General features: G+C 39.1%; 1 protein-coding gene across 3 annotated transcripts in view; it reads right to left on the reverse strand.

Moving 5' to 3' along the window:
• The window catches only part of LOC310710733 (protein argonaute-3), a 49,515-nt gene that overhangs the window by 16,617 nt on the left and 6,755 nt on the right, over nucleotides 1-26,143 (reverse strand). For all 3 annotated transcript variants that reach the window (XR_014528225.1, XM_083511787.1, XM_083511786.1), the window contains exons 2-9: nucleotides 18,520-18,691; nucleotides 13,410-13,530; nucleotides 11,617-11,825; nucleotides 8,450-8,586; nucleotides 5,917-6,051; nucleotides 4,406-4,493; nucleotides 3,060-3,207; nucleotides 1,479-1,598 (exon numbers count right to left, since the gene is read on the reverse strand). Coding sequence is in view for 2 of the 3 variants with exons in the window: in XM_083511786.1 (XP_083367912.1) it covers nucleotides 1,479-1,598; nucleotides 3,060-3,207; nucleotides 4,406-4,493; nucleotides 5,917-6,051; nucleotides 8,450-8,586; nucleotides 11,617-11,825; nucleotides 13,410-13,530; nucleotides 18,520-18,691 (1,130 nt within the window). In the remaining variant the exon portion in view is untranslated. The remainder of the gene's footprint in view (nucleotides 1-1,478; nucleotides 1,599-3,059; nucleotides 3,208-4,405; nucleotides 4,494-5,916; nucleotides 6,052-8,449; nucleotides 8,587-11,616; nucleotides 11,826-13,409; nucleotides 13,531-18,519; nucleotides 18,692-26,143) is intronic.

Genomic DNA, 26,143 nt, shown 5'->3' on the forward strand with positions numbered 1-26,143 from the left:
TACATACAATGCAACATTCCTAAAATGTTCATCGAACAATAGAATAAGACATCCTACCCATACCTACCGAAGGATGAGCTAATTACTGGCTAATTAATCATCAGAATTAAATACAAACATCTTAGCCTAGGACCTAAAAAGTGACCATGAAGGTGCCAGGTGTGTTTCCTTGTGGAGAGCATTCCACAAACAGGGAACCACTAGTGAGAAACCCCATTCTCATCTAGTCACCCTCCACACCTTCCTCAGATGAGGTACACAGAGAAGGATCTTTGAGGGCCACAGGGTCTCAGCTGGTTCAAGTAGGAAGAGGTGGACTTTGGGGTCCTGAGGATGGTGGCTTTATAGGTCCAAACCAGCACTTTGAATTGAACCCAGAAACTAATCAGTAACCACTGCAGTTGGGCCAGAATTGATTTAATAAACTCAGACCTGCTGGTCCCTTTTGGGAATATGGTCACTGAATTCTACAGTTTCCTAACAGTATTCAATGGCAGTCCCATGTTTAATGCATTGCACTAATATAAATTAGTTTGACCAAACTGCGGGAGGCAGTGCAAGACAGGAGTGCCTGGCGTGCTCTGGTCCATGGGGTCACGAAGAGTCGGATATGACTAAACGACTAAACAACAACAACAACAACAAATATAAATTAGAGATTATTAGAGTATAGACAACTGAATTTAAGTTACCCCTGTGCAGACAATGTTGCAACTGGATCACCAGCCAAACCTCCTAGAAGATGCTGTGCACCACTGAGCACAGCAGCTGAGCCAGAAGTACCCCTAACCTTCAGGGTGAGTACAGCTCCTTCCAGAGCAGGTCCCTTTTGCACAAGGGCATATAACATTTATAGCCTGGCTTGCATAGTCAGTGGCGTAGCGTGGGTTGTCAGCACCCGGGGCAAGGCAAGTAATTTGCGCCCCCTAACCCCTGGATTTGTGCCCCCTAACCCTAACCCCCAGATGTTGCGCCCGGTGCGGCCGGCCCCCCCTGCACCCCCCACGCTACGCCACTGTGCATAGTCCCAGGTTTGTACTCACTCCCTACAGACCATAGGCCTAATTAGGCCTGTTAGGCCTCTAAGGTTGGCCCACCAGACAGTTTTGGGCAAATCACACCCAACTTTCTCATGCAAATGAAAGAACATACAAAGCATCTTACTGAAGGTTAGAAGAAACAAATTAGCCATAGGTCTTGGTATTTAAAGGTCTTGAAGATGCAGAGATAATGAGATAAATGTTGCACTAACTTTCATGTTCAAAGCAGATTAACCCAAGTTTTGTCCTCACTAATTGATTTCAAAGGTGGGGATAACTGTTATGAAGTCAGCAGCAACACACTCTACAACACTAAGCAGAGAAAATGGCAAAAAGGAGGCTGTGGGATTTAAGAATAAACTAGGAAAGGCCGTGTTTTATCTTCATTAGACATTCAAGGGTACACAAGTCCTCTTTCCGATTCAAAAGCAAACTAACCAATCTGCTGATTTCTTCTTGTCTATCTGGCGCAGATCTTGCTGTTGCTTTTATCATGGTTGATGTTTGATTGTCTGTTAGTTTCTTGATACATCGCTGGCCTGCCACGATGTTACAAACCTGCAAAAATGGAACATGTCAGTCTAATGATGTACATTAAACAAATTTGTTGGAATCATTTATGAAGCTAGCATATTGCCTGCCAAAGCAATTTTAGAACTGTCTTCTAGTAATGTGAGTGTTCCTATGTGGTAAGAACCTCAGTGCAGTACACGTTTCTACAAAAGTTAGCTTTTCTAAAGCTTTCCTAAAGTTATCAATCTTCCTAAGATTCAGCATAGGAGAAACTGAATGGCTTTAAAAGAGGATTAGACAAATTCATGTTGAATAAGTTTATCAATGGTTATGTTCTACCTTCACTGAAAGTTGAGGTATGCCTCTGAACATCAACAGCGGAGAATCCTAAGTGGGAAGAGTGCTATTGGGCCCAGATCCTGCCATCAGGCCTACCTTAGGCTTCTCTACCTTCTCTACCTTAGTGAGAAAAGGATGTTGAACTAAATGGGCTGCTGTCCTGATTCAGCAGGCTCTTCTTATGTTCTTATGACAAGTTGATGGAGCCCATACCTTCCATACAGAAGGTTCCAGATTCATTCCCTAGCATTGCCAGCTGAAAGATTAACAAGAAGCAAGGCTGGGAAAGAGCCTCTTGCTTGCAATTCTGAAGAGGAGCCACCAGTCAAAGTAGACGATACTGGGCAAGATGAACCAACAACCTGACTGAATAAGGTAGCTTCATATGTTCATTGTAATCCACCAGTCAGAGCCAGTTCTTGAAGTGAATAGAGCTTGCAATCCTTCCACACAAAAACCTACTTACCCCAAACTTTCCTCATTTCAGCAATATTATTTAATGCAGTGTGCAGGGGGGCATTTTATTGCACCAAATCCTACCGAGCATCAACCTGGGTGGTGACCTGAAAACAGGTGCATTCCATAACTGTCACCTCCCTTTAGAATGCCTTCTCTCCCAGATGTCTTGTAAACAACATATCCTTTTGCCAAGACATTCCTTGATCCATAAAATTAGATCTTGATGTTACTGGATTTGCTTTTTCCATTTTTACACTTGCATATCAGTTTTTATATTGCTTTATCTGTTTTTATATTGCTTTTATGCTGTATTTTTATAAACCACTTAAATATTTTTAAATGCAAAGCTTTTAAATAAATAAATATTTGAAAGCTAGTTTTGTAACATACACACATACACATGCCCTGAACACAATAAAGAGTCCTGTGGGCACCTTAAAAACTAGCTTGTTTATTATGGCATAAGCTTTCATGTACTAAAGCTCATTTCATCAGATAAATGGAGTTATTCTTAGATGGCAGACATGGCTGTAGAGAATGGGTGTATTTCTTAAAATGTATACATGAAGCTTTAACTTTTTTAAAAAATAAGCTAGAAAATCTTTCCTTTATATAAAAAGTTTGGCAAACTGCTTGTACTGCACACAATTAAAACATCTGGTAAATCCTTTTTGGCTATGCAAAGTAACAGTGTTCTGAATAAATTACTTCAAGAGGCAGATAGGTGTGTTTCTGCTCCTGTCCCACTTGTAGACAAGGAAGATGAGGATATTTCAGCTGCAGGTTGTATTTTTCTCTGAAGTACTGTGCTACTGTTCTCTCCACAGTCTGACCATTTTCTAACTGCAATGGGAAACTGAAAAGAGAAATTGAGTTTTAATCAGAGGAGAACTGAGGGAGTTAACTGCCTTCTGGGGAAAAATTAAGTGATTTTTCTGGAAGTTACACAACATTATTTTATGTCAGTCTTATAATAATAAATAACTTTTTAAAATTTATATCCCGCCCATCTGGCTGGGTTTCCCCAGCCACTCTGGGTGGCTTACAATATATATAAAAACATCAAACATTAAAAAACAACAAAATATCCTATATGAGCAACAAAGAAACCAATAAATCAATAGAAACCAATAATAATAATAATGAACAGATTACACTTATACCCAAATTAAAATAACCACCAGCCCCAACTAGACATTTTAATAATAGTAATAATAGTAATAGTAGTAGTAGTAATAATAATAATTTATTTATTTATACCCCGCCCATCTGGCTGAGTTTCCCCAGCCACTCTGGGTGGCTCCCAATCAAGTATTAAAAACAATACAGCATTAAACATTAAAAACTTCCCTAAACAGGGCTGCCTTCAGATGTCTTTTAAAGATAGGATAGCTACTTATTTCCCTCATATCTGAAGGGACGGTGTTCCACAGGGTGGGCGCCACTACCGAGAAGGCCCTCTGTCTGGTTCCCTGTAACCTCACTTCTCACAATGAGGGAACCGCCAGAAGGCCCTCGGCGCTGGATCTCAGTGTCCGGGCTGAACGATGGGGGTGAAGACGCTCCTTCAGGTATACAGGACCGAGGTTGTTTAGGGCTTTAAAGGTCAGCACCAACACTTTGAATTGTGCTCAGAAATGGAACCAACATCAACCCAACAAAAACAAAACAGAGGAACCAAAATGAGAACCATTTAAATCATTTTAGCCAATTGCCCCAACCCAAGAGTTGTTCCGGTAATGTCCTCCGGCCTCTAAGGAGCATCTCTTAGGAAGGACACAAAGTGGCTTCAAATCAGTGTGTGCATCCATGAATACAAGGGAATAATACAAAAATGAAAACAACAGCAACAATGTTTTTTTAAGAATTACTGTGCAATTTGGGTCTATGGACCACAATAAAGTTATGTGTGTGTGTGTGTGTGTGTGTGTGTGTGTGTAAATAAAAAACCAATACAGTGTCATGCATTCCAAATTCTAGAAAAATTGGATGGTGGATTTTTACTGTGGCCATGTATGCAACATTCCAGTCAATTGTTTAAAACATTTGCTTACGTTTGATGACTGGCAGGTCTCCGTGTAACGTTACAGACACGGTACTTTCGTCTCATTGTTCCACAGTGAGTCACTTCAACCTTCAGACCTATGTGAAAACAAAGGGGGAAGAGAAATACTGATGTCACAGAATGGCTGCACCCAAAATGGTACATGCACAAGCCGTTTTGTAACAGAACATGCATATTAATGTACAGCAGAATAAGAATGCCATCAGGCTTCTTATTATGGAACAATTCTACAAAGAATGGTTACTTTGAATGTCTCATTTCATATGCAAAGCAAGGGAGTCTGGGGGGAAAGAGGGTCCAATAGACCTTTGGACAGATAATGTCAACTTTCCATTGGGCCCCTTTTGCACGAGCATATACACATGACTTGATCTCATGTTGATAAAGTAACCGGGAGAAGAAGGTACAAATGTACAGGAAACTGCATGGCTTGGCACCTATGACATTACCAAAATACATTCACTCTTATATGTAATTGTGTGTCCCAACGAAATCTGGTGAGCTAAGTCTTTAGGGGTAGTATTGGCTTGTTTTTGTTTTATTATATATTTTGTGTTCTCATTTTGTATTTTTATGTTGTGAACCGTCCTATGATCTTCGGATAAAGGACGGTATACAAATTTAATAATCATCATAATAATAGATAATAAATGCATTCTTGCTCTGCTTGCTCTGGGACCTTTACTGTCAAACTGCCATTTGACTAAAATAGCATGACATATAAACACGAGTGCATGCTACTACAGGCAAAAATGGCTCTACTATACCACTTTCCTCTAGCAGCATTGTGTGCAGTGATTGAGGTGAAGCCACCCTCCTCATTGGAGGTTTTTAAACAGAGGACTGTTGGCCATCTGTCTTGGATGCTTTAGTTGAGATTCCTGCATTGCAGGGGGTTGGACTAGATGACCCTTGGGGGTCTCTTCCAACTCTATGATTCTATGATTTTATGAATCTATCAGTCAAAGCTTTCAAATCACCTCTTCATGGCTGTGCCAGAGGAGGGATGCAGAAGCAGAAGAGCATGAGCTTCTAACTTATACAGGTGCATTTACTAGTGCCAACAGTTCAGTTTGTATGCTGAGAATCTTATTTTGGCAAGCAGCAGCACTGTGGTGGCTGAAGGAATACTAAGTGAAAATGTGAAACAAATATTGATGCCAAAAATGGCTAACGGTTATGAGACAAAGATACAATGTTGAAGAAGTATGCTCCTAGACAGTATGGCCTTTTGACAAGCCATGTTCTAGTCTCCACAGTTAAGAGGACTAGAGACCTCTTTGTATGATTCTCAGGGGTTGGGATAAAGGCAACCTTTTCCAGAATACAAATCTCTTACCAGAACATACATTTCATGCAAATTAGTGTATGAGTAGCACAAAAGATGAAGAATCATATGCATTTTAAATGAACTTAGGAGTGTTCAGGAAGAGCAGAGGAAAGGCTTCTGAGAGCATTATAAGCTTCTCTACATGGATCAGTGCTCTATTTTCTACTTACCCTTTATCTCTTTGGTGAATTTTACCCGGTGAGAATCAGTCAGAGGTCGTGGCTGTTCGTCAATGTTGTGAATATCGAGAACCTCACACATAAACTGAATTACAGGTTGTGCTTTGTAGAAGGCAGTGGCAGAAACTAAGAGCAGAAAATAGAGCAGTTAAAAAAGTAGAAGTTTTCCAAAGCTTAAAAAGCAAATGAAATGGCTTCTTTCTGAAGACTAAAATAAAACATTGGTACACAATAATTAGTTCTGTGTATACATTTGAAGAAGAAATAATTAAAATCATCACTATGCTTTGGGACAACAAAGTGCCATGTAGTACATTTTCTAATTAAAATTATTATCTCATGAATTTAGAGCAAGTTTCCCCAAACTTCTCAGTTTACTGATCCTTTCCACCCTGCAAATTCTTAGGAAAGTAAATGAAATAAAGTTTAAAAATATCAATATTTAATCAACATTTATTAATCATCAATCACCAATAACAGGAATCATCAAATGTAAAAATATATATTAATACAGAGGTTTCTCAATGGCAAGGAAGGTACACTTTGTACATGCCCACATAAATAAAAACAAAAACTAGGGGTGCAATATTAACCACTTTGGGAAACACTGATTTAGGGGGTTCATACTGAAAACGAGTAATAATTAATCTTATGTAGGGCAATAAACTCATGACTACCAAAGTGAGCAAAACAGTAGAAAGTAACTCATAGTAAGTTACACAAATAATTATGCACATTTACTCCTATATCACTCTGTCAAATTTCAACCAGCCTAAGTTCTCCTTCTACCCACGAAGAAATAGAACACCCGGCATCCATATTTTCATTCTTGCACAAAACGTTAAACTTGCAAGTTAGACTGAAGCCTGAAGTTTTTCCCAAACTAATAAGATCTCCAAAGCAAGTCCAAAAAAATGCCATTAATCTAGTTTCGGGGGAGGGGAAATAGCAGGCACTCAAATTCACATATAAGGGCACAATTCTATACAACAACCATTTAAAAAATGCTGAAAGGCACTGGGCTGTAAACAGCAATATATTAGCAAGAAGAAGTTAACAATAGACGAAATATCATTATAATTACAAAGCTTACAAACAACCATATGGCGCAAAACAAATGACTATTGTATTGAAGAATGCTCAAAGCAGCTGAGAGGAGACAGGTTTGCAGATAAGGTCCTGTTTCAATGATCTTCGTAAGATCATGACACCTCAATAAAGTTTCAAGGTCCTGAATGAGTTTTCACAACTGGGAGGACTTCAGGAATGTTTAGCGCTTCAAATAAATTACTCAATTGCAATATGATAATACAACTGCAAGCGTCCAAAATTATTTTTTTCTTCCATATTTTAAACATGATGTCACTGCAAAACATCACTCAAAAAGCATTTAGGGGTATTTGAGACTTTGCTGGATTATAAAGGCTTACTTAACTTAGGGATGAATTTGTTGCCACCTTTGCCATGCTGTGTGTGCGTGAATGCAAGGCAATACGTTTCAAATGCTTTCCATACAGCAGAATTACTAGACTGTGAAACAGTTAACGAGGCGTTTTTGAGGTTCCCAGGCCTCAAGTGCACCAAACAGAATGTCCCCATACAAATATAACAAAACATTCTTCAGACATGCGTCACCACCAGCAGCCCGCCAACTTCACATGACGCATGCTAGCCGACGCCTACAGATGCTGATTAACTGAATGAACACAAATAGCTTGTGTGCATCCCCCCAAAAACCTCAACCTGCTGCAGCTTGTCACCATGGTAACCAAACTTGCTACACCAATTAGAAAACATTTTATAAGTACTTAGTCCTGGATGGGCAACAATTAAGAAGTTTCAGTGGACCAGGTTTCCTCTTCAAACCACATTACAGAATGAAGTTATCCTGCGCTAACAGTTTTACTCCTCAAATACAACATTCACACAGGCATTTTAACCTAAATATGAATTAGTATGTTGCTTACAACTTTTAAACCTTGTCTATTCTAGCCATAAGATTAAAAGCAAAGCACCTTCATGTCAGAAACTGGGAGGGGGGCATTCTTCAGAACTGCAAGTATTACAAATAATTTCAGTGTTAAGACGCCTTCCCCCATCAAATCATACCAAAGTCAGTGACCTGTTAGTAACTAACCAACTCAAGTTCTGTCAATGTGATTTTGCTTATGCACCTATCACTGCCTGATGAAAGGCATGGCTTTTATTAGTAATGCCTGCTTTCCCATCTACCTTGTTACTCTATTTAGCAGACAATATTTCTATCATATGCTCTTGGATTCTTGGGCTTAAGTGTTTCTATAATTCAAAACATTATGAAGGAAAATATTTGCAGCACACTTTACACCATCTACAAAGGAGAAAAGCTGGCAGGAACAATATATAGAACAAGACAATTTGCATGTTAACTATTTTGATTAGTTATCAAATTTTACAGCGATATATGTATACTATTTCATACTCCGATACAACAGCCGTTTGTAGAGACAACATACTTCTCCATGCTCTCAGAGAACTGGCTTACCATCAATATTCAGCATCATTTTCCACATTGCAGGTCGAACAGACTGATGGAATCCAAACCATACTTCCCTGCCACCTCCCAAGGGATGATCATAGCCTTCTGGAGCAGAGAAAAATGAGCGGCCTACAGGTGTATACCTATATAAAGAAGAGGTTATGTTACTGCTGTAGCTAAATATTTAGATGGTGGGTGCATAGCCAATCTAGGAATGAATCTTTTAAATGTTCCAAGAGTTGCAATTCCATAAGTGGCAGAAGTTATTATGAAAATAAACAGTCTTGCAAGGTCCTGCTTTTGAAACAGTAACATATATTTACATAGTCAAAATAAGAAAAATTCCTTCCAGTAGCACCTTAAAGACCAACTAAGTTAGTTCTTGGTATGAGCTTTCGTGTGCATGCACACTTCTTCAGATACACAGATATATTCAGATATATTTACATATTTATCTTGGGTCTGAAATTGCAATAGGTAGGGAAGTGGGATTAAAGGTCAGAGTGTGGAGACTATTTTTTTACAGCATCTATTCCACACTTTTCATGTGAAAGGGTTGGATAGACACTTCCCTGTCAACCTCATTTGGGGTTAAAAACGGGAGTCTCATGCTTCAAGCTTGATCCAGGATATTACTGGGCCCGCTGAAATCATAGGAATGATTTGCTGAAGCTGGAAGGCAACAAAATATGTTGGTAAATGAGGGACTCTCCAACTTCCCAAGCTGGATTCAAAATACAATGACAAGGAGGATAACCTAGGACATTTGGAGCAGCTTTAATGTGTTGCCTTCTCAATTACTTAGGAGTAGATATGCTTCTGTTACTCTTTCCTCAAAATTTTGTCCTTTTAATTACAGTACCAGAAGGTGGGACCAACAGAAGTTGTTCTTTTGTTTTGCAATTTTTACGCAGGAGCTCTTCAATAAATAATTAACCCTTTATTGACTAAACTACCAGGTAGTCAGCCCAATTTTGTGTTAAATATTTGCTGGGAGATCCCTCTAAAATCCACAACCAGCAAGGGGTAGCTTTAACACATGGCTTTATTTGGTTTTATGACTTGAAGTTTGCATATTTGTTATATTTGGGGTTCCTCGGTGAAAAATAGAATAAAAATTAAGAGTATACAAAAGTTATTTGACTTCATCTTTTTTCCCCTCTGAGAATTCCATCAGAAAATAATAGCAAAAACAAAAAGCATGTTTTGATTTTTTACGGCTAAGAAAGATTATAAATGGCCAAGGGCTGTTCTGATTATCATTTTATTTTATTTTAAACTTTCCATCCCTTTGATGAAAGTGCTGGTTGCAAAGTGAAACTAGCTTGTCTATGCTACTGTGAGAAAAGAATGGGCTCTGATAAGGAGACAGGCAAGTCAAGCTTTTAAGGCAGAGATTGTAAGATCTTAAGGTGGAGATTAAGTTGTTAATAAGACCAAGAACATTCAGTATGGTAAAACACTGTTGGACACCCCACTGACCACTGGCATTGTGCAGCAATTATTGGATGAGCAACTAAAAGAGGTAAGAGCTGAGGTGGATAAGATGGTGAATGAAAATGGACATGGGGAAGATGAGGTTAAAAAAGACACAGAACCTTTGGAGAACAATATTGATAAAGTACTGTCACAACAGGAGAGTGGAATGGTAAAGGTGGAGACAGTAGATGATGAAATGGAGAGGACCTTCACACAGGTGCATAGAGAAGTAAAACAGTCAAGCAGTGGACTTATGAATGTTGGAAAAGTGGAATGAAACCATGGACTGAGAGATTGTTCTGAGTTGGCAGCTAGAGCTGAGAAAGGGTTCTGTGTACAATTTGGAATGAATTTAGAAGAAAAAGCTACCAAGCCTCTGGCAAATCTTCTGGGGGGGGGGGGAAGCAGAACTGCAAAGATCCCACCCCTAAATTAGGATGGAAAATCACAGCCATAGAAATGGGATCAGAAGATATAGAACTGGGTGTGAATTAATGAATATACAATAAGGAAATAACTATGGATTACTGTTTCAATATATGACCACAGTGGAGAGAGTCCTGTGTGAATAAAGATGAAAAGTTCTTGTTCTTCAGCATTGGAAGTAAAGTTGTTGTGCTAAACTGAAGGAAGACTATTGTGGACATGTACTGATGATAATAATAATTGGAGAACCCCTTTTAGACTTTTTGTGTGGAAGGGAAAAATGAATGAACTTGAGAAGTCTGAAGACTGGGAAAATATTGCCTAGCAGAAAGAGGAACAACTGGATACTACCCTGGAGTGAATACTGTGAATATTTTGAATAATCCTTAAATGATATACCTGACAGATGGAGCCCTTTTTATTTCTATCTCTTTTATTATTTTTATCTTCCTGCTTCTTTTTCTTCTTTTTTTCCTTGCTTTGCTTTTGTTTCTGTTTTGCTTATTTTGGTGTCCTCTAATCTGGGTTACTAAGGGAATTGGACACACATGAAGGTGATGGATGGTTGATGAAGGGCCCTGTGTGAGAAGTGGGGAAGGAAAGATATCCCAAGGTGGGAAGCTGGGAGAAGAGAAGCTCCAAGGTAAGAGCTGGAAGGGTCCACCTCCTTCTGTGTGAGACAAGGATTAAAATTTTCCTTTGAGATAGGACTTAGTACTTCCTTTGCTCTTCCTTTCTTTTTCTTTTTCTATTTAGATTAGTTTTTTATTGTACTGTATGATGAAAAGATTCAACAAAATTTAAAGAAAAAGTAAATAATAGCAGACTTCTGAAAGCATACATACACAGAAAGTTGCTATAAAACATACAAATGTGGTTCCACAGTAGTCTTAGTAGATTAGACAAGCAAAAAACTGTCATAGTGTGATTGGTATTCTTTTACTGCTCTGTTGTGGCCATTATCTTACTGCCTGCCAATTGCCAACACGAGCAACTTATGTCCTTGATCACTTCTGAACGACCTCATTGTGAAAAGGCTTTCCAATTAACCATTGGTCTTCCAGAAGAATTATGTACATGTCTAGAAGTAGCAATGTGCTCAGTGGACAAAACTGAGAAACCTTTACTCATATCACTAATGCAAAATGTGGATGAACCCTTTCTCTCCCTTACCCTGAAAAATGTGCATAGGAGTGTAAAGAGATCCATTCATAAAGATCAACTTTAAAAGGATAGATAATGTGTTCAGAGAATGACAGGGAACCTACTTCATGGAGGGTAAGTGTCGTAGCACCACATCAACAGCATGAACAGGGTTAGTGCTGATTGGCTTGTCTAATTCCAGAGGTTCAGGCAAGGTTCGTCCTGTCAGAACCTCATGCAGCAAGTGCCAGCTCACCCGGGAAACAAACTTTATTGACACCTTGAAGGGACGATCTTTACCACCTTCTCCAGGCAATGTTACATCCAAATCAACCTGTTAAGGGAAAAAGCCATAGGAGAGGATACAGAGAAGAATAATCCTAAAGTAAGTAATTTAACTGCAAGTGTTACTCTTTTTCTTCCTCTGGCCAAACTGTACTGAAGGATTTAAACCTATTTTAGCAAATAGAAGACTGAAGAAATGCTAGGCATCTATGTGAATGACAATGAAATGGTATTCCAGATTAATTCAACATACGGAAATGGGAAACCAGAAAATCAAGGCCTAATGTTAGTGCCTTTAATCCTTTTACCTCTCATCACCAGTGAAGTTAGAAAATCAAACACATCAGCACGACAGTGGTACCTCTGGTTATGAACGTTTCTGGTTATGAAAGCTTCAGGTAAGAGCTCCGCTAACCCGGAAGTAGCTGCTCCTGGTTGCGAACTTTGCCCCAGGATGCAGCAGGAGGCCCCATTAGTGAAAGTGCGGCTCAGGATAAGAACGGTTTCAGCTTAAGAACGGACCTCCGGAAGGAATTAAGTTCGTAACCAGAGGTACCACTGTAATCAGATCCTGCATCAGATGCTTGACACAGCAGCTGTCATGGGAATCTCTAAATGTATCCAACCCAGTCTACTGTGGCAAGGGCAGGGGATCCTGTGGCACCCAGATATTTTTGGACTCCCAACTCCATCAGTCTCAGCAAGCATGGGCAATGGATAGAGATGAGTGTAGTTGGAGCCCAACATCTGGTGGGTCATTGGATCTCCAACACTGTCTTATGGCCAAACTAGACAATACATTAAGTGTGCGATTACATTTCATGTTAAAAACAACAATAACAAAAACCCACAATGTTGGCAGAGAGATCAGGACCACCAAGGTTTAACCCTTTCCTCCCAAGCAACAGATTTAATAAAAGCTGAAACCATTTGCTTCAGAAAGGAAGCTGTAAGTGGCCACAACAGCAGCTACTGCTAATGTCCTTGAGGGAGAATTCTTTATTCAGACCACAGCATGGGAGGACGTGTTTAACCCCACCTTGCCGCAGTCACAAACCTGAACTTTTCCCTCCAGTATGGCTGCTCTTTTGTTGTGACATGTTATCACATATTTCAAATGCAATGTAGTTTGGCCCTCAGAGAACACAGTTCTGCCTGTTTCCCAGGATATGCCAGAGCTCACAGTGAAATTAAGAACTGCATCTAGTGGCTATGATGTTGCAGACTGGAGGTGCATGCACACTCAATGTATCTCACCCACACCAGACTGACCATTTGTGTTGCAAGACTGTGTCCAGCGGAAATGTGTCCAACTAACTTGTAAACCTTGTCAATTTCATACACAAAAACTCAACTATTTAGTCCTCAATCCCAACTAAAATAAACTCAACTGCATTTGTGCATACTCAACCCATTAATTTCCACTCCTCCCCTTCCCCCTCATCCTGTCTGTCATTTCTCCCATCGCCCAGATTTAGATTGTAAGGTCCTCCAAGACCTGCCATTCTTTGTAAAAATACCACACAAAGTGGTTGCAACGTACAGTAACAATCAATAAAACCTTAACATTTTCAGAAAAGATTTCATTTATCTTACAAACAATTAGAACTTATGGAAGGACAAACTATCTTACCCCAGTTGTTGCAACGGGGAGCGGATTGGCTGTATAAAGGCTTCTTTTACCATCATAAACAGGTCTGCGGTCCCCAAATATTGTCACTTTAAAATGCTGCACCATTGAATCTACCACCTCCCTAGGGAAACAATATATATATAATTTTAAAACAGTATGGCACTAAGAGAGAAAGTAAGAAAAACACTACATTTCAGCCCATTTTAATATTTTCAGCATTTAACCAAGTCATTACAGAGCAATTATCTAAAAGAAGCTTCATTGAATTACAATGTCAGAACAAAACAAAGTTTTAAGAGTGTGCATAAGATGGGAGAGAATGGTTATTGCTTCTTCCTCAGTGCCAAATAAAATTTTAATAAAAAGAACTCAAAATGACAGCTTGCTGCGTGTGTTTAACTGCTACAAGAGAAATGCTACGCCCCTGTACTTTCCAACACTCTTAATTTCCTTATGCAAAGCTGAGAACAATTCAGTTCTTTACATATTCTAGCGAACATTTCTTGTTACTGCAACTCCTCTGACTGGTGATGGCAACAATTACAACACAGTGACCTTGTGGCTGCATCTTATCCTGTTAAAAATCACTGTTGTCTTAGGCCACTGAAAACATAAGTCTTTGTAGAGAAATAATAAGTTACATTGAACTTTCTTCCCAAGTTTAATGCAATAACAGAAGAAAAAACTGCCCATCTCATTGCAAAGAAATTCCCAATCACAGTGCAAAAAATCAAATGAAGTTTTTATGGATACTTGAACTGAGGGCAAAACGTTATTGATCTCCCCCCTCCCCTCTGCTTATTTTCCTATATAGCTTTATTACTGATCTTAGGAAAAACTACTCAATGAGATTTTTTGGCTGAGCAGAGTAAAAATAAAATATTATGATGAGTTATTTTCCAGCCTTAGGATTTTTTCACACATTATGTAGTCTTAGGTGGATACTTCAAGATTGTAAGGGTACACAACGTGGTACAGTGGGAATGTGTTTGAGAATGCACATATATCAGATTCATGAGTTTGGCTGTGGCTTCATGTTGAGTATATATTTGATGGCTTAAACAACAGTTTGTTTCTGTGTAGCGATTGACATGGCCCTACACATCATGGGGAATGCTTCTCAGTGGGAGTGAGGTTTTCAAAGGCGCATCTCTGCATTACCAGTACTGCCAATAAAGTTTTGTTTATTTATTTATGTTATTCCACTTATAGTAAACTTTCCTCAAAGTATCTCAAGGCAATTTTTGTGTAGAAACATCAATGAAAACAATTCAGAACAATTCCATATATACAAACCATTTCAAATCCAATACAGATACAGACTGGCTTAGCCACTTAAAAGACTAGTGCATTTAAGAGGAAGGTCTGCAATAGATGCTGAAAAGACAATCGAATAGTGCATGTCTGATAAGTAATGGAAGCTCCAAAGGTAGGTGCCACCATGCTAAAGGCCTAATTCCTATATCATATGAAACAAACCTCTTGCTGAAATTATATCTGCATGAGACAGATGATCTGCAAAGCACAGAATCAATTGGGTATATGAGGGTGAAACAGTCTCTGAGGTATCCTGGTCCCAGACTAAATAGGGCTTTGTGCACATAACAAACACCATGAACTTAGCTTCACAGTTAATTGGCAGGCAATGCAACTGTTTGAGATCCAGCACAGAGGGCCTTCTGGCAGTTCCCTCATTGCGAGAAGTGAGGTTATAGGGAACCAGACAGAGGGCCTTCTCGGTAGTGGCGCCTTCCTTCAGATGTGAAGGAAATAAGCAGCTATCCTATCTTTAAAAGACATCTGAAGGCAGCCCTGTTCAGGGAAGTTTTTAATATTTAATGCTGTATTGTTTTTAACACTTGATTGGAAGCTGCCCAGAGTGGCTGGGGAAACTCAGCCAGATGAATAATAAATTATTATTATTATTATTATTATTATTATTATTATTATTATTATTTAGCAGTGGCATGACATGGTGGTGATTGTCTGCTCTGTGAGCAGTCAAGCTGCTGCATTTTGCACTAGTTGCAGCCAATCTCAAGGGCAGCTCCACCTAGAATGTATTGCCTCCCTTTTACAACAAACCACTTACCAACACATCAGGTAGGACCATCATGAAGCTGAGTGAAAAGGGAATTCAGAATACAAGGTGGGAAAACAATTTTATTGATATAGGACTTAAGCTGAAGTTTTGTTTCTTAAAGTTTTCCTTATTTATACTATACAGTGGACCCTCCGGATACGAACTTAATTCATCCCGGGGGTCCGTACTTACCCCGAAAAGTCCGTATCCAGAGGCACCACTTCTGCACAAACACGCGGTGCGATAGAGCGCTTTTGTGCACGCGCAAAGAGTGCTTCTGCGCATGTGCGTGGGGCGAAACCCGGAAGTATACACTTCTGGGTTTGCCGTGTTCGTAACTCGAAATTATGTTACCTGAAGGTAATGTAACCCGAGGTACCACTGTATATGGAGTTACTGTCTGTTTAAGTTACATACCTGACTGTATTTTACTACTACAAACTGGAGAATTTTGCCTGAAAGTGGTATAAAAATGTAATTAAATACAGATTGAGCATCTCGTGGTATGGAAGTCTAGTGAAAACAAATGGTGTTGGTGGAGTATAGCCTTAATTTTCCTCCTCAAATCATCTGTCTCAATTGCACAATGACTGTGTTCAGACCTGCTCTTAGACAAGGAGTTGCACCTATGTGGCTTGTGGCACTTTCAGTAAAATAGTATTTGATGCTACCAAGAGCAAGATGCTACTGTAGCTCTGCCTCATTATCATTTCCTGAAGGCCAGGCAGACTCAGTTTGACATCCTTAGGAACACATATCAGGTGTGCACCAACAATATCCTCATTCCCTGTCTTAGCTCAGCTAAATCCTAGAGGCCTGGCTGCTAGACTGGTAAAAAATATTTTTGTCTCTTCTTTTCACAGATAAGCACAGTATATTAAGCAAGTAAAAGGGAAAACATGTCAAGGTGATCTCCATACTAATCCCAGCACCTCAGAGGCATCAAATTTTGGCCTCACTCCCCATCCCCCCCACACAACAAAGCAGTATGAAGCCCAGAGGTTCCACGATGAAGTACTCTTGTGGCCCACTTGGTGTGAAAAGTTGGATGACCCTGCTCTAGAATAAGCATGTATCAGAGGACTAGGTGCACAGCAATGGAACACAATACTTCAATAATAATAATAATAATAATAATAATAATAATAATAATAATAATAATAATAATAATAAATTTTATTTATATCCCGCCCTCCCCAGCCGAAGCCGGGCTCAGAGCGGCTAACAACAGTAAAATGATACATCATTCTAAAATAATTTCATTATAAACTATGATTTCTCACTGCACATTAGCTAACCCGAAGGTCAAAGTAGATATCTTGAATATACTTGAATAGTAGCATCCAGCAACATTATGGGGTCATAGCAAACAAAAATTTAAATGCAAAATAAAGTTATTCTGAGAACTTGGGAGCCATCCACCACCACACTGTACAAACACTAGGTGATGAAACTTCTCAGCAGGTATGAAATCATTCAGTTCTAAAAGCATGAGTTCACACCAACTGCATATTGCAGAATCTACTAAAGCTAGAGTTGAAGTAATCTGCCTTTTCTGTAAATTACATGCTTACATTTGCTTCCCAAGTATGACTTATCAATAAAAGCTCAATCTCAAAGCTCTAGTACAGTATTAAAACTATTTGATCCTGGGGACTTTGGACAGTTACTTTCTTTAAAGTTAAATCAGTCTGTCAAGCGTTTTAGTGAGCATCTTTAACCTAATGGCCCAGGAAAGAGTTCTCACTTGTTTGGATGCAAAGACTTTCAGAATAGCATTAAACACACACACTCACACTCTACTGCAAGCGTCTGAATAGTTAAAAGCATATTGAAGCATTATTTGAAACCAATTAAAACTAAACTTTTCTTAATATGCATTTCATTTCTCTACAGCATCAGGCTGGTTAAATGTCTTTTCTTGGCTGGAAGGCTTCACCATGCAGAGGACTAGCCAGGTGGGATCTGGGAACAAAAGAAAGCTCCGCAAACTATTCATTGCAAGAATAAATGCTAAAGAAGAACTATTACTAAGAGAAGTCATAAAGCTCTGCCTGCATTACTCAATATTAATGCCATTTACAAACTACACTTTCAACATAAGCTACTCTTGGGGGAAGGTGTGACTGTCCATCAAAAGAGGCAGAACAGAAGTCTTACAGCGCAGCTTTTAATTTAATTTTATTAAATATAACTAGCATTTGCTTTAATTAATCGTGAGGCCATTCTTCTACAAATGGCTAAGTGAGGTGCATTCAAGCTACAGATTATAATTTGCTTGTAAAGCCTTATTTCACATCATAAACAGAACCAATCCAAATCAAAACTGGGACTGGCAGAATTTTTATTCTGCCTGCTGGAAGTGAAGCAAGCATTTCCATTGAGAAATTAAGCAGCCCACCAAGGAATGCAATTGACCCCATCACACAAATAAGCGAACAGTTCCAACAGCAAAATATCATAAAGACATGAGACCACTTGTAGAACTTCAGCTATATAAAGGGTGTTATCAGAAAAGATGGAATCAAATTCTTTTCAAACAAATGCTAACTTTAAAAATTGTTTTTAATTCCTGGTTGAATGTGATGTTTTCTCATTTTCTCCCTGAATACTTAATGTCCTAGTGATTCCTAGCAGAAATAAAATACTTGCCTCTAAACACACTAGCCCACTTACTAAAGAAAGACAGTTTTCAAAAACAATTCTTAATTCTGCTATTTTCCAGGTTTAGAGTGCCAATATAAAAGAAGGCATGTTCAGTCTACAGATGGTCCTCGTTTGCTCCGTATCTTGTACGAACATTCACATGCGCTCTGTATTGTGATACAGATTAAAACAGTGCTCTGGGCAGCAACCATGCAAAATACCTAGGGAAACTAGAGCAAACATATTTTGCTCAAACAAGGCTGTCTGATTAGTCCCAGCTGTTAAAGCAGCTATAGTCTTACAAAAACATCCAACATCCAATTTCATCAAGTACTGCCTAAACATCTGCTTGATGTAGTAATATTAAACACCCTGACTTACCTGTTCACCCTCCGAGGACACTTATCTGGCTTAATATCTACCTCATAGAGGTAGACGTCAATCTTTGGGATTTCAACTTGGAAGCAGTTGGCCAGCAGTTTAATGGGTTTGCCCATAGTGCCATAGCCAGGTCGTCTGGGCACCATCAGCAGGGGCTGAGCCCCAACGGGTCCTGTCAAATAAATATAACATATAGTTTAGAGTTTCAAATGTACAATATGTAGCAGACGCATAAAATAAATGTATTTAAACATGTTTACCCTAGGAGACCCCGGGGGGGAAAGTAGTTACTGAAAAGGCTATAGAAAAAGCTTGCTGAGACTCAGAAGCATGTAACATTGGTAACCTGCCCAAAATATCACCTAGTCTGACCCCTTTGCAGAACCAAGTACTCAGACCCTGCCACAGATCCACTCAATTCAAACCAAGCTATGCCATTAGCAGAGAGAATGTGCTTGCAGAGCAAAGAAATAATTATTCAAGGAATCAAGCCAACCAACACACAAAAATGCTATTACCCACACATAATACCTAAAGGAAAGTTTTCTTCTGTGATCAGGCAAACCTTAAGCATGCATACAAACTCAGTGAGAGGTGTGAGCTTGCTTGTACCTGGTAATCTCATTTCTATTAGGTCTAATTTGAGACAAACAAATTCTCATCTCTTCATCAACACAAATAAGCCTTTCTCTTTTCTGATCTTTCATATTTGTCAGAGTTAAAAATTCCTGTTGACAACAGTATGTCATGGAGAACTGTAGAAGAATAGTCAATGTTATTTTCCAGCACTCTGTTTCAACAGTGATTCTGGATCACAGCTAGGATTTGTCCTCGGTATCACTTGATGCTCTTGCTCTCATTTTGAAAAGGTATCTATCCATATTCTGAAAATTTAAAAAAAAAATTGATACTATACTATACTATACTACATTGAATTGTTTAAATGTTTTGTTGATTGTCTCTGAATCTTCTTTCCGCACTTACCATCCTCTCCTGCCACACACCACACCCTTTGAGAATTTATTATTATTATTATTTTTTATTATTATTATTATTATTTTATTTATTTATTACTAATGCCCCTCCCATCTGGCTTGGCCTCCCCAGCCACTCTGGGCGGCTTACAACCGAGTATTAAAAGCAAGATAAAACATCAAACATTAAAAACTTCCCTAAACAGGGCGGCCTTCAGATGTCTTCTAAAAGTCAAATACAGTAGTTGTTTATTTCCTTGACATCTGATGGGAGGGCATTCCATAGGGTGGGCGCCACTACTGAGAAGGCCCTCTTTCTTACCACTGATTTAGCAGTTTGAAACCTCATGTAAAATGTGGTGGCTATTAGTTCCACTGCCTTCAATCTTCTTTAATACAACTATCTCTATGCCCTTTAAATAATTCCAATACATTTCTGCAACTACTTATATACTGTACCTCTATTTCCTTCATTGAAGCCAAACAGGCCAAGTAACCCTAAGGATTTTATATACCACTCCATAAGTCAAAAGAAATCTGAGCTGTTTGCAACTTCATAAAAGTATCAGCAAAAATGCAATTAAAAATCTGTATTTTAGAGCAGGAAAAAATTATTAAATAAGATAGCCTCTTAAAAATTATATACTAAAATGAAATATGGGTACCTCGGCTTGAAAGCAGAGATGAGCGCCGCACCCCATAGTCGAATTTGACCGGACTTAACCATCCAGGGGTCTTTTACCTTTACCTTTATGGGTACCATAACAACTTCTAGCAGATCCAATATGCAGCAGAGACAACCAGATCTACCCATCAAATATACATGCAAATATACAAGGTAGCAGCAGCACTCTCATTTCAACTGTCTCCCTAACTTAAGCTCACACTGAAAGGTGGGGCAAAATGACACTCCTCATTTATGGAGCTGTCACCTGGGAGGACCCACAATCATTCCTCCCTCTCACAATGGATCTTGTGAGGAACATATAATTGAATTATTATATTACAGAACTACTTCAGGCATAGGCAGACTTGGCCCTCCAGATGTTTTGGGACTACAACTCCCATCATCCCTAGCTAACAGGACCAGTGGTCAGGGATGAGGGAGTAGTAGTCCCAAAACATCTGGAGGGCCGAGTTTGCCTATGCCTGGACTAATTCCATCCATTTCTGTAATAATCTTGTTCTTTACATCAGTTTTCAGTATGAATTCACCCTTCTCAGATATAGATGGCCAGTTGTTAACACAGTATTCTCCAGTATGGTCCAATCAGTGCCTGACAAAAGGTTGCTGAACTTTCTTACTACTATTATAAATGCTGCATTTAATGCATCTAATTAACACTTCCTGCAATCCCTCTGTGCTTGTTCCTTGCCAGCATGATCAATATGCCAAGGTGAGAAAGCTAATATTCCACCAGTTTCCCTTTCACTCTCTTCATATTTTCCACACTCATCACTATCCTCAGACCTACCCAAACTTTCAGAAAGCTAAAGTTTCCAAAGTTCATTCCATATTTCCTTAGCTTCTTAAAAGTGTTTTATTTTAAAAAGTTATTTGAATAAAATATAAAGAAAAGTATGCCAACTTTAGCAGAAGAGTCCTCTATTTAAAGAGAACAGCCCAACATCACAACCCCCATGCTAGAGGGAAAGCCTCAGTTCAGCTTCCTGGAGCAAAGGATTTCCAGAAAGTGCCTTGGTAGGCCACCAGCCTTCAACCAGTGAGTTGGAACCCACTGCAAGGTCTCAGCTTGACCTAACACTATTCAAAGATATAGCAAAACATTAACAAGTAGGCTCTCAAATGCATGTTTGGGATAAAGGAAGTAAGGGTCCTGACCCTAAAAGGGTAAAGACCACTGGTTTAAGCTACTTTTTTCCTAAGCCATTAGCTTTCAGCACAAAGGCGCAGACACTGTTTCCCCCTTAGTACAGGGCTTTCACACTGTAATATGTGTAAATAAACAAATTTATCTTTTGGCAATATGGCATTGCAAAAAAGAGAGAAAAAGAGATTCCATTCACAGAGGTGCCTTGGATCCAAAAGAGGCTCCTGCTTATGGAACTGAAGAGGCGATTTATCAATTCCCCCCGCCCCCCTGCCTTGCAGCTCCTCCAAATCAGCGCTGAAGTAGCAGGAAACCCTCTAGAACAGCATGCAAGCAAGAACTGGCAAAAATCACCTCTCCGCCACCACCATTTTGTGAGCAGGAGCCTCTGCTGAATCCTGAGTTTCCATTACTGGAGAACTCATTCAGTTCATGGAATGGTACCATTGTATTCAACCCACCAAATGAGAGCTAACTGTCGATCCCTACGTAATGAACCACATTCTAATTAGTTCCTATGTTTTTGAAGCACGTTTTTTTTAAAAAAAGATCATACTACCATACTACAGGAGGAGGATGCATTTTCAAGAGGTGCATTCAGGCATATCTAGCTATGCAAGCAGCAACATTACTTCTTCCGTTTTTAGCATTTTCTGTAGAAATTCCCTATACAGGAAGTAATATTATCACTTCTCATTTTACTAGCACTGTCTCAAATAAAAAGAAACATATTCAAAAAGATAAATACTGGAAACTCATTTGGAGCTATTGGAATGAGTCAACCAACAAATGTCATTATATGTAGATATGACAAACTCAAAAATGACCCCGCCTTTTTTCACACCTACTCACTGACAAAAATTGTGTATATTCCCACCTTCTAACATCAGCTGTTAATTTATCTCTTGTATGTGGAGAAAAGCAAATCATAGATAAGGCCTCCGAAAGGTATGAACATAACAAAAATCAAGCAAGTCAAACAACTATATAGGTAATTAGACACATTTATCTCTTTTTGGTATTAATATTTTATTGAAAAGTTTTCAAATATAAAGAAATAAAGTGATACAAGCCACATCTGCTACAATATAGATTGTGTTTATTATACATTACCTAAATTATTGTCTCTTCCCATATTGTAACTGCCGAGACCCTAAGATCAGGTGATATTGAATGTTACACCAGCAGATGCAACTAGACTTCCCCTTCCTCTCTTACCTCGTTACAGTTTAACATACCCTCCATTTACTCCAGAGGTTCATCCAGAGCAGATTTTGAGACTGAGGGAGGGAGGGGAGGAGAGAAAAGGAAACTCCCATTGCACAAGTGGACTGACACCAATATCTTAAGAGACTCTTCTCCAGGTATCACTGCAAAATGACGTGAGGTGGGTGGTCACCAGTGCCACTTTTTAGTGGTGACACCTTGGTTGAGGAATGTCCACCACAGAAAGGCTCACCAATACCTACACTGGGATCTTTTTTGCACCAGATGAAGACTTAAGTTCTGTGAAACAATTGTTTTGTGTTGACAGTTTTATTCTGATGCTGTTTTAGCTGCTCAACGTTTACGTCAAAGTTCTTTTTACATTTCTCCATTTTCTACTTCAGTTTTAACTTGTGTGAGAACTATCCACAGACCTTTTGTTAATGGGTAGCATAGAATTTTAAGTAAATAAATTACACTGCAAACACAGAAGTATTCCCAAGCCAAGTTCTTATTCAAATAGCAAATCTTGGTTTCTCACTACTACGCCTTTTCCTCGGGGCTGGAAGGTTGAGTGGGATGGAGTTGTTCTACAGGCTAAGTGAATACCCTGTTCAGAAAGGCAGAGTGAACAGATTTTGTGCAATGTTCCTTGCCTAGGATCAGAAAATATTGCTTTTTTTAAAAGCCCATATTCAGTGCTGCATGCAGGGAATTCCATCCTCTCTCCTCTACCTCTCTCCTCTGTGATCCTCTAAATCTGTTTTGGAGGGTCCTCAACTGTCTGAAGCAGATTTGGGGTACCTGTCAGAGGTAAGAGAAGGGAAGCTCCATTATGCATGCAGATGTCTGGTCTCACTGTATATTACCTATCATTTATTAAAGGCTTTTCAAATATACAAAATGAAAGTAAAACAAACCATTGAAGAGTTAACTGCCTACATATTATTATAAGAAAGGAGGAACAGAATATTAATACTGAACTTAACTAGTTCATTTCTTTCAGACCAGAGTTTAAGTATGAACATAGCAATAAGACTATAAAGATTATTTAGTGTATGTATTTATCACTCAACAAAGTGGTGGTGAGTACTGACTGCAAATGCTACAAAGAAGAAATACATGTACTATGATCAGGTATTGTGTTCCTATGTTGAGAATCAATATGAGCCGAGAAAAGAAACCTAAGCAGGTAGCAAGACATGTGCATTAGTTCGCTTGAGCTTTAGTTTATTGGTTAGCTCATATCTGTCAAGTCAGTTTATGAACCAAGATGATCTTCCAAACTTTGTCCATCCAATCCCTAAAACTGAGTTTTCTTTCAGGTCAAGTCAACTAACAACCCAAGAAATTTCCCTTTCCTGCACCATGTGGTAAACTTGCTTGAGCTTTCTAGTTTGCAACACTATTTCTTGATTCCAGGAACTTTTAAACCTACAATTTCTGGCCCACCTACATTTTCTACTACTAACACACAATATGGGTGGTGTTATGCTATATGTGTGTAAGGAGGCTAGAATCCTGATGTGTGCTAAAGACAGAGATTACAGATTGGAAAACCCTGCCTTACTACAATAGGTGGAATTCAGTCATCTCTGAGTACTGGACTAACTTCTAGAACTCAAGTTAACAAAAGGCAGCATATCTAAGCAGTAACGCGAAGTGCTAGAAATCTGTCCAACCTCAGTTCCTGATCAACCTGCATAACAAAGTTACTCAAATCATATCCCACAAGCACACAGATGTATGTTTGAAACTAGCAAACTGTTAGTTGAATCATCCACGTACATTTTAAGACTACAGTATCAAACTGCACAGGATGTTAAATGGGTATCTTGCATGCATGACAGAGTTTGGGGTTTTTTTTGGGGGGGGGGAGGTTGACAAAGGCACGCTTTTCACTGGGACTGCAGCATGAGAGAAGAGTGGTTTAACCCTTACATCAAAATCCTGATGAATCATCTCTCCTACACTGCCATTAGCTTTAGAGAAGAAAATCTCTCACAGGCACCAATGGGAGTTTCTCCCCACTAATGTTAATAGTAGTGCAGGGGTGGGGGATTACCTTTGTCAGTGTCACAGTTGGGGAGGAAGGATTAAACCTTCCCTTGCAATGCATGCAGACCCAATGAAAACTATTAGAATTTTAAAACTGGATGTGTTTCCAATGAGGCATGTGCAGTGTGCTGCCATGAAGAAATATATTACTGACCAAGTTATTACATTTCATCTATTGCCACCAGTCACTGGTCTCAAACAATCTTTTTGAAAATGTATAACAGTATCTGATTTTATGTGAAAACATGTCACAGTTCAGAACCACAATAAGCACATTAAAGGTTTGGAGATAATATTTACGTGGTACTTCTGTGCATCACTTAGATATATGTGTCAAGGGGATACAGTGCTGCAAAAACCCTATTCATCCACAGTTTAGACAAGCCTGTCAGTGTTAGAAACTCAGATATAAGCTAAGTCTTTGCATTTTTCTTTCCCTTTGTCCCCCCTTTTTGTCTAGATTAGTTTCTTTTTATTGTATTATGAAGCCTTAATAAAATATCATTTAAAAAAGAATATCAGATACAGAAGCTAATCACCAAATGGCACCTTAAACTTCGGTCACCACAATGGAATGTCTAGGCGCCTTTTTGACAATGAAATTTTGTTGTTGTTTGTTAGTTAGTTATTTCATTTTGATACCACTTTATATTTTAAAGAAAAAAACCTCAGAGCAGTTAACAATACATTAAAGCATCAAATAAAACAATCCAGAATAAAACAAATTCAAGCTTCGCTTCAAGGAAAATCTTTCGGATCCTTCCTAAGTGACATTTTGCTTTGCCAGGTCTGATCCACCCTGCTAATCCAGGTGGATTACCTATAGTCATTGTGCTATAGTGGTTAGAGTGTCAATCTAGAACCTAGGGGTTCAAATCCCCACTCAGTCATGAAGCTCACGGGGTGACCTTGGGTCAGTCACAGCCTTTTAACCTATTTCACAAGGTTTTTGTAGGAATAAACTGAGGAGGGGGGTGAACAATGTACTCCTTGGAGAAAAAGGTGGGATATACGGTAAATGCTTACAGTACTTGCTTAAGTTACAGATAGGTAGCCGTGTTGGTCTGGCATAGTCAAAATAAAAAAATTCCTTCCAGTAGCACCTTAAAGACCAACTAAGTTAGTTCTTGGTATGAGCTTTCGTGTGCATGCTGTGTATCTGAAGAAGTGTGCATGCACACGAAAGCTCATACCAAGAACTAACTTAGTTGGTCTTTAAGGTGCTACTGGAAGGAATTTTTTTATTAGTACTTGCTTAAGAAAGCTAGAGAGGTCAGCCAGATGGAGATGCCAGATCCCAGCCTGGCATCCACAGATGTCCATGTGGTCACAACTGGACCCACACCAGTCTCAAAATTCACCTGGTGAATTTTGGGCACTGAAGCCTGTCCTATGGCTGCTTTCTTAAACATGAATTTCAAAATGTTCATAACAAGGAAGGATATGTTATCAAAGGATTTACCTGAACACTGAATATCCCTTAAGCATGCCTGCCAATTGCTGTTTTCAAATGATTTTACAACTGTTTGTATATTTAGTGTGCTCAGCCTGCTG

Source organism: Podarcis liolepis, assembly GCF_965112155.1.
Source record: "Podarcis liolepis genome assembly, chromosome: 7".
Taxonomy (NCBI): Eukaryota; Metazoa; Chordata; class Lepidosauria; order Squamata; family Lacertidae; genus Podarcis; species Podarcis liolepis.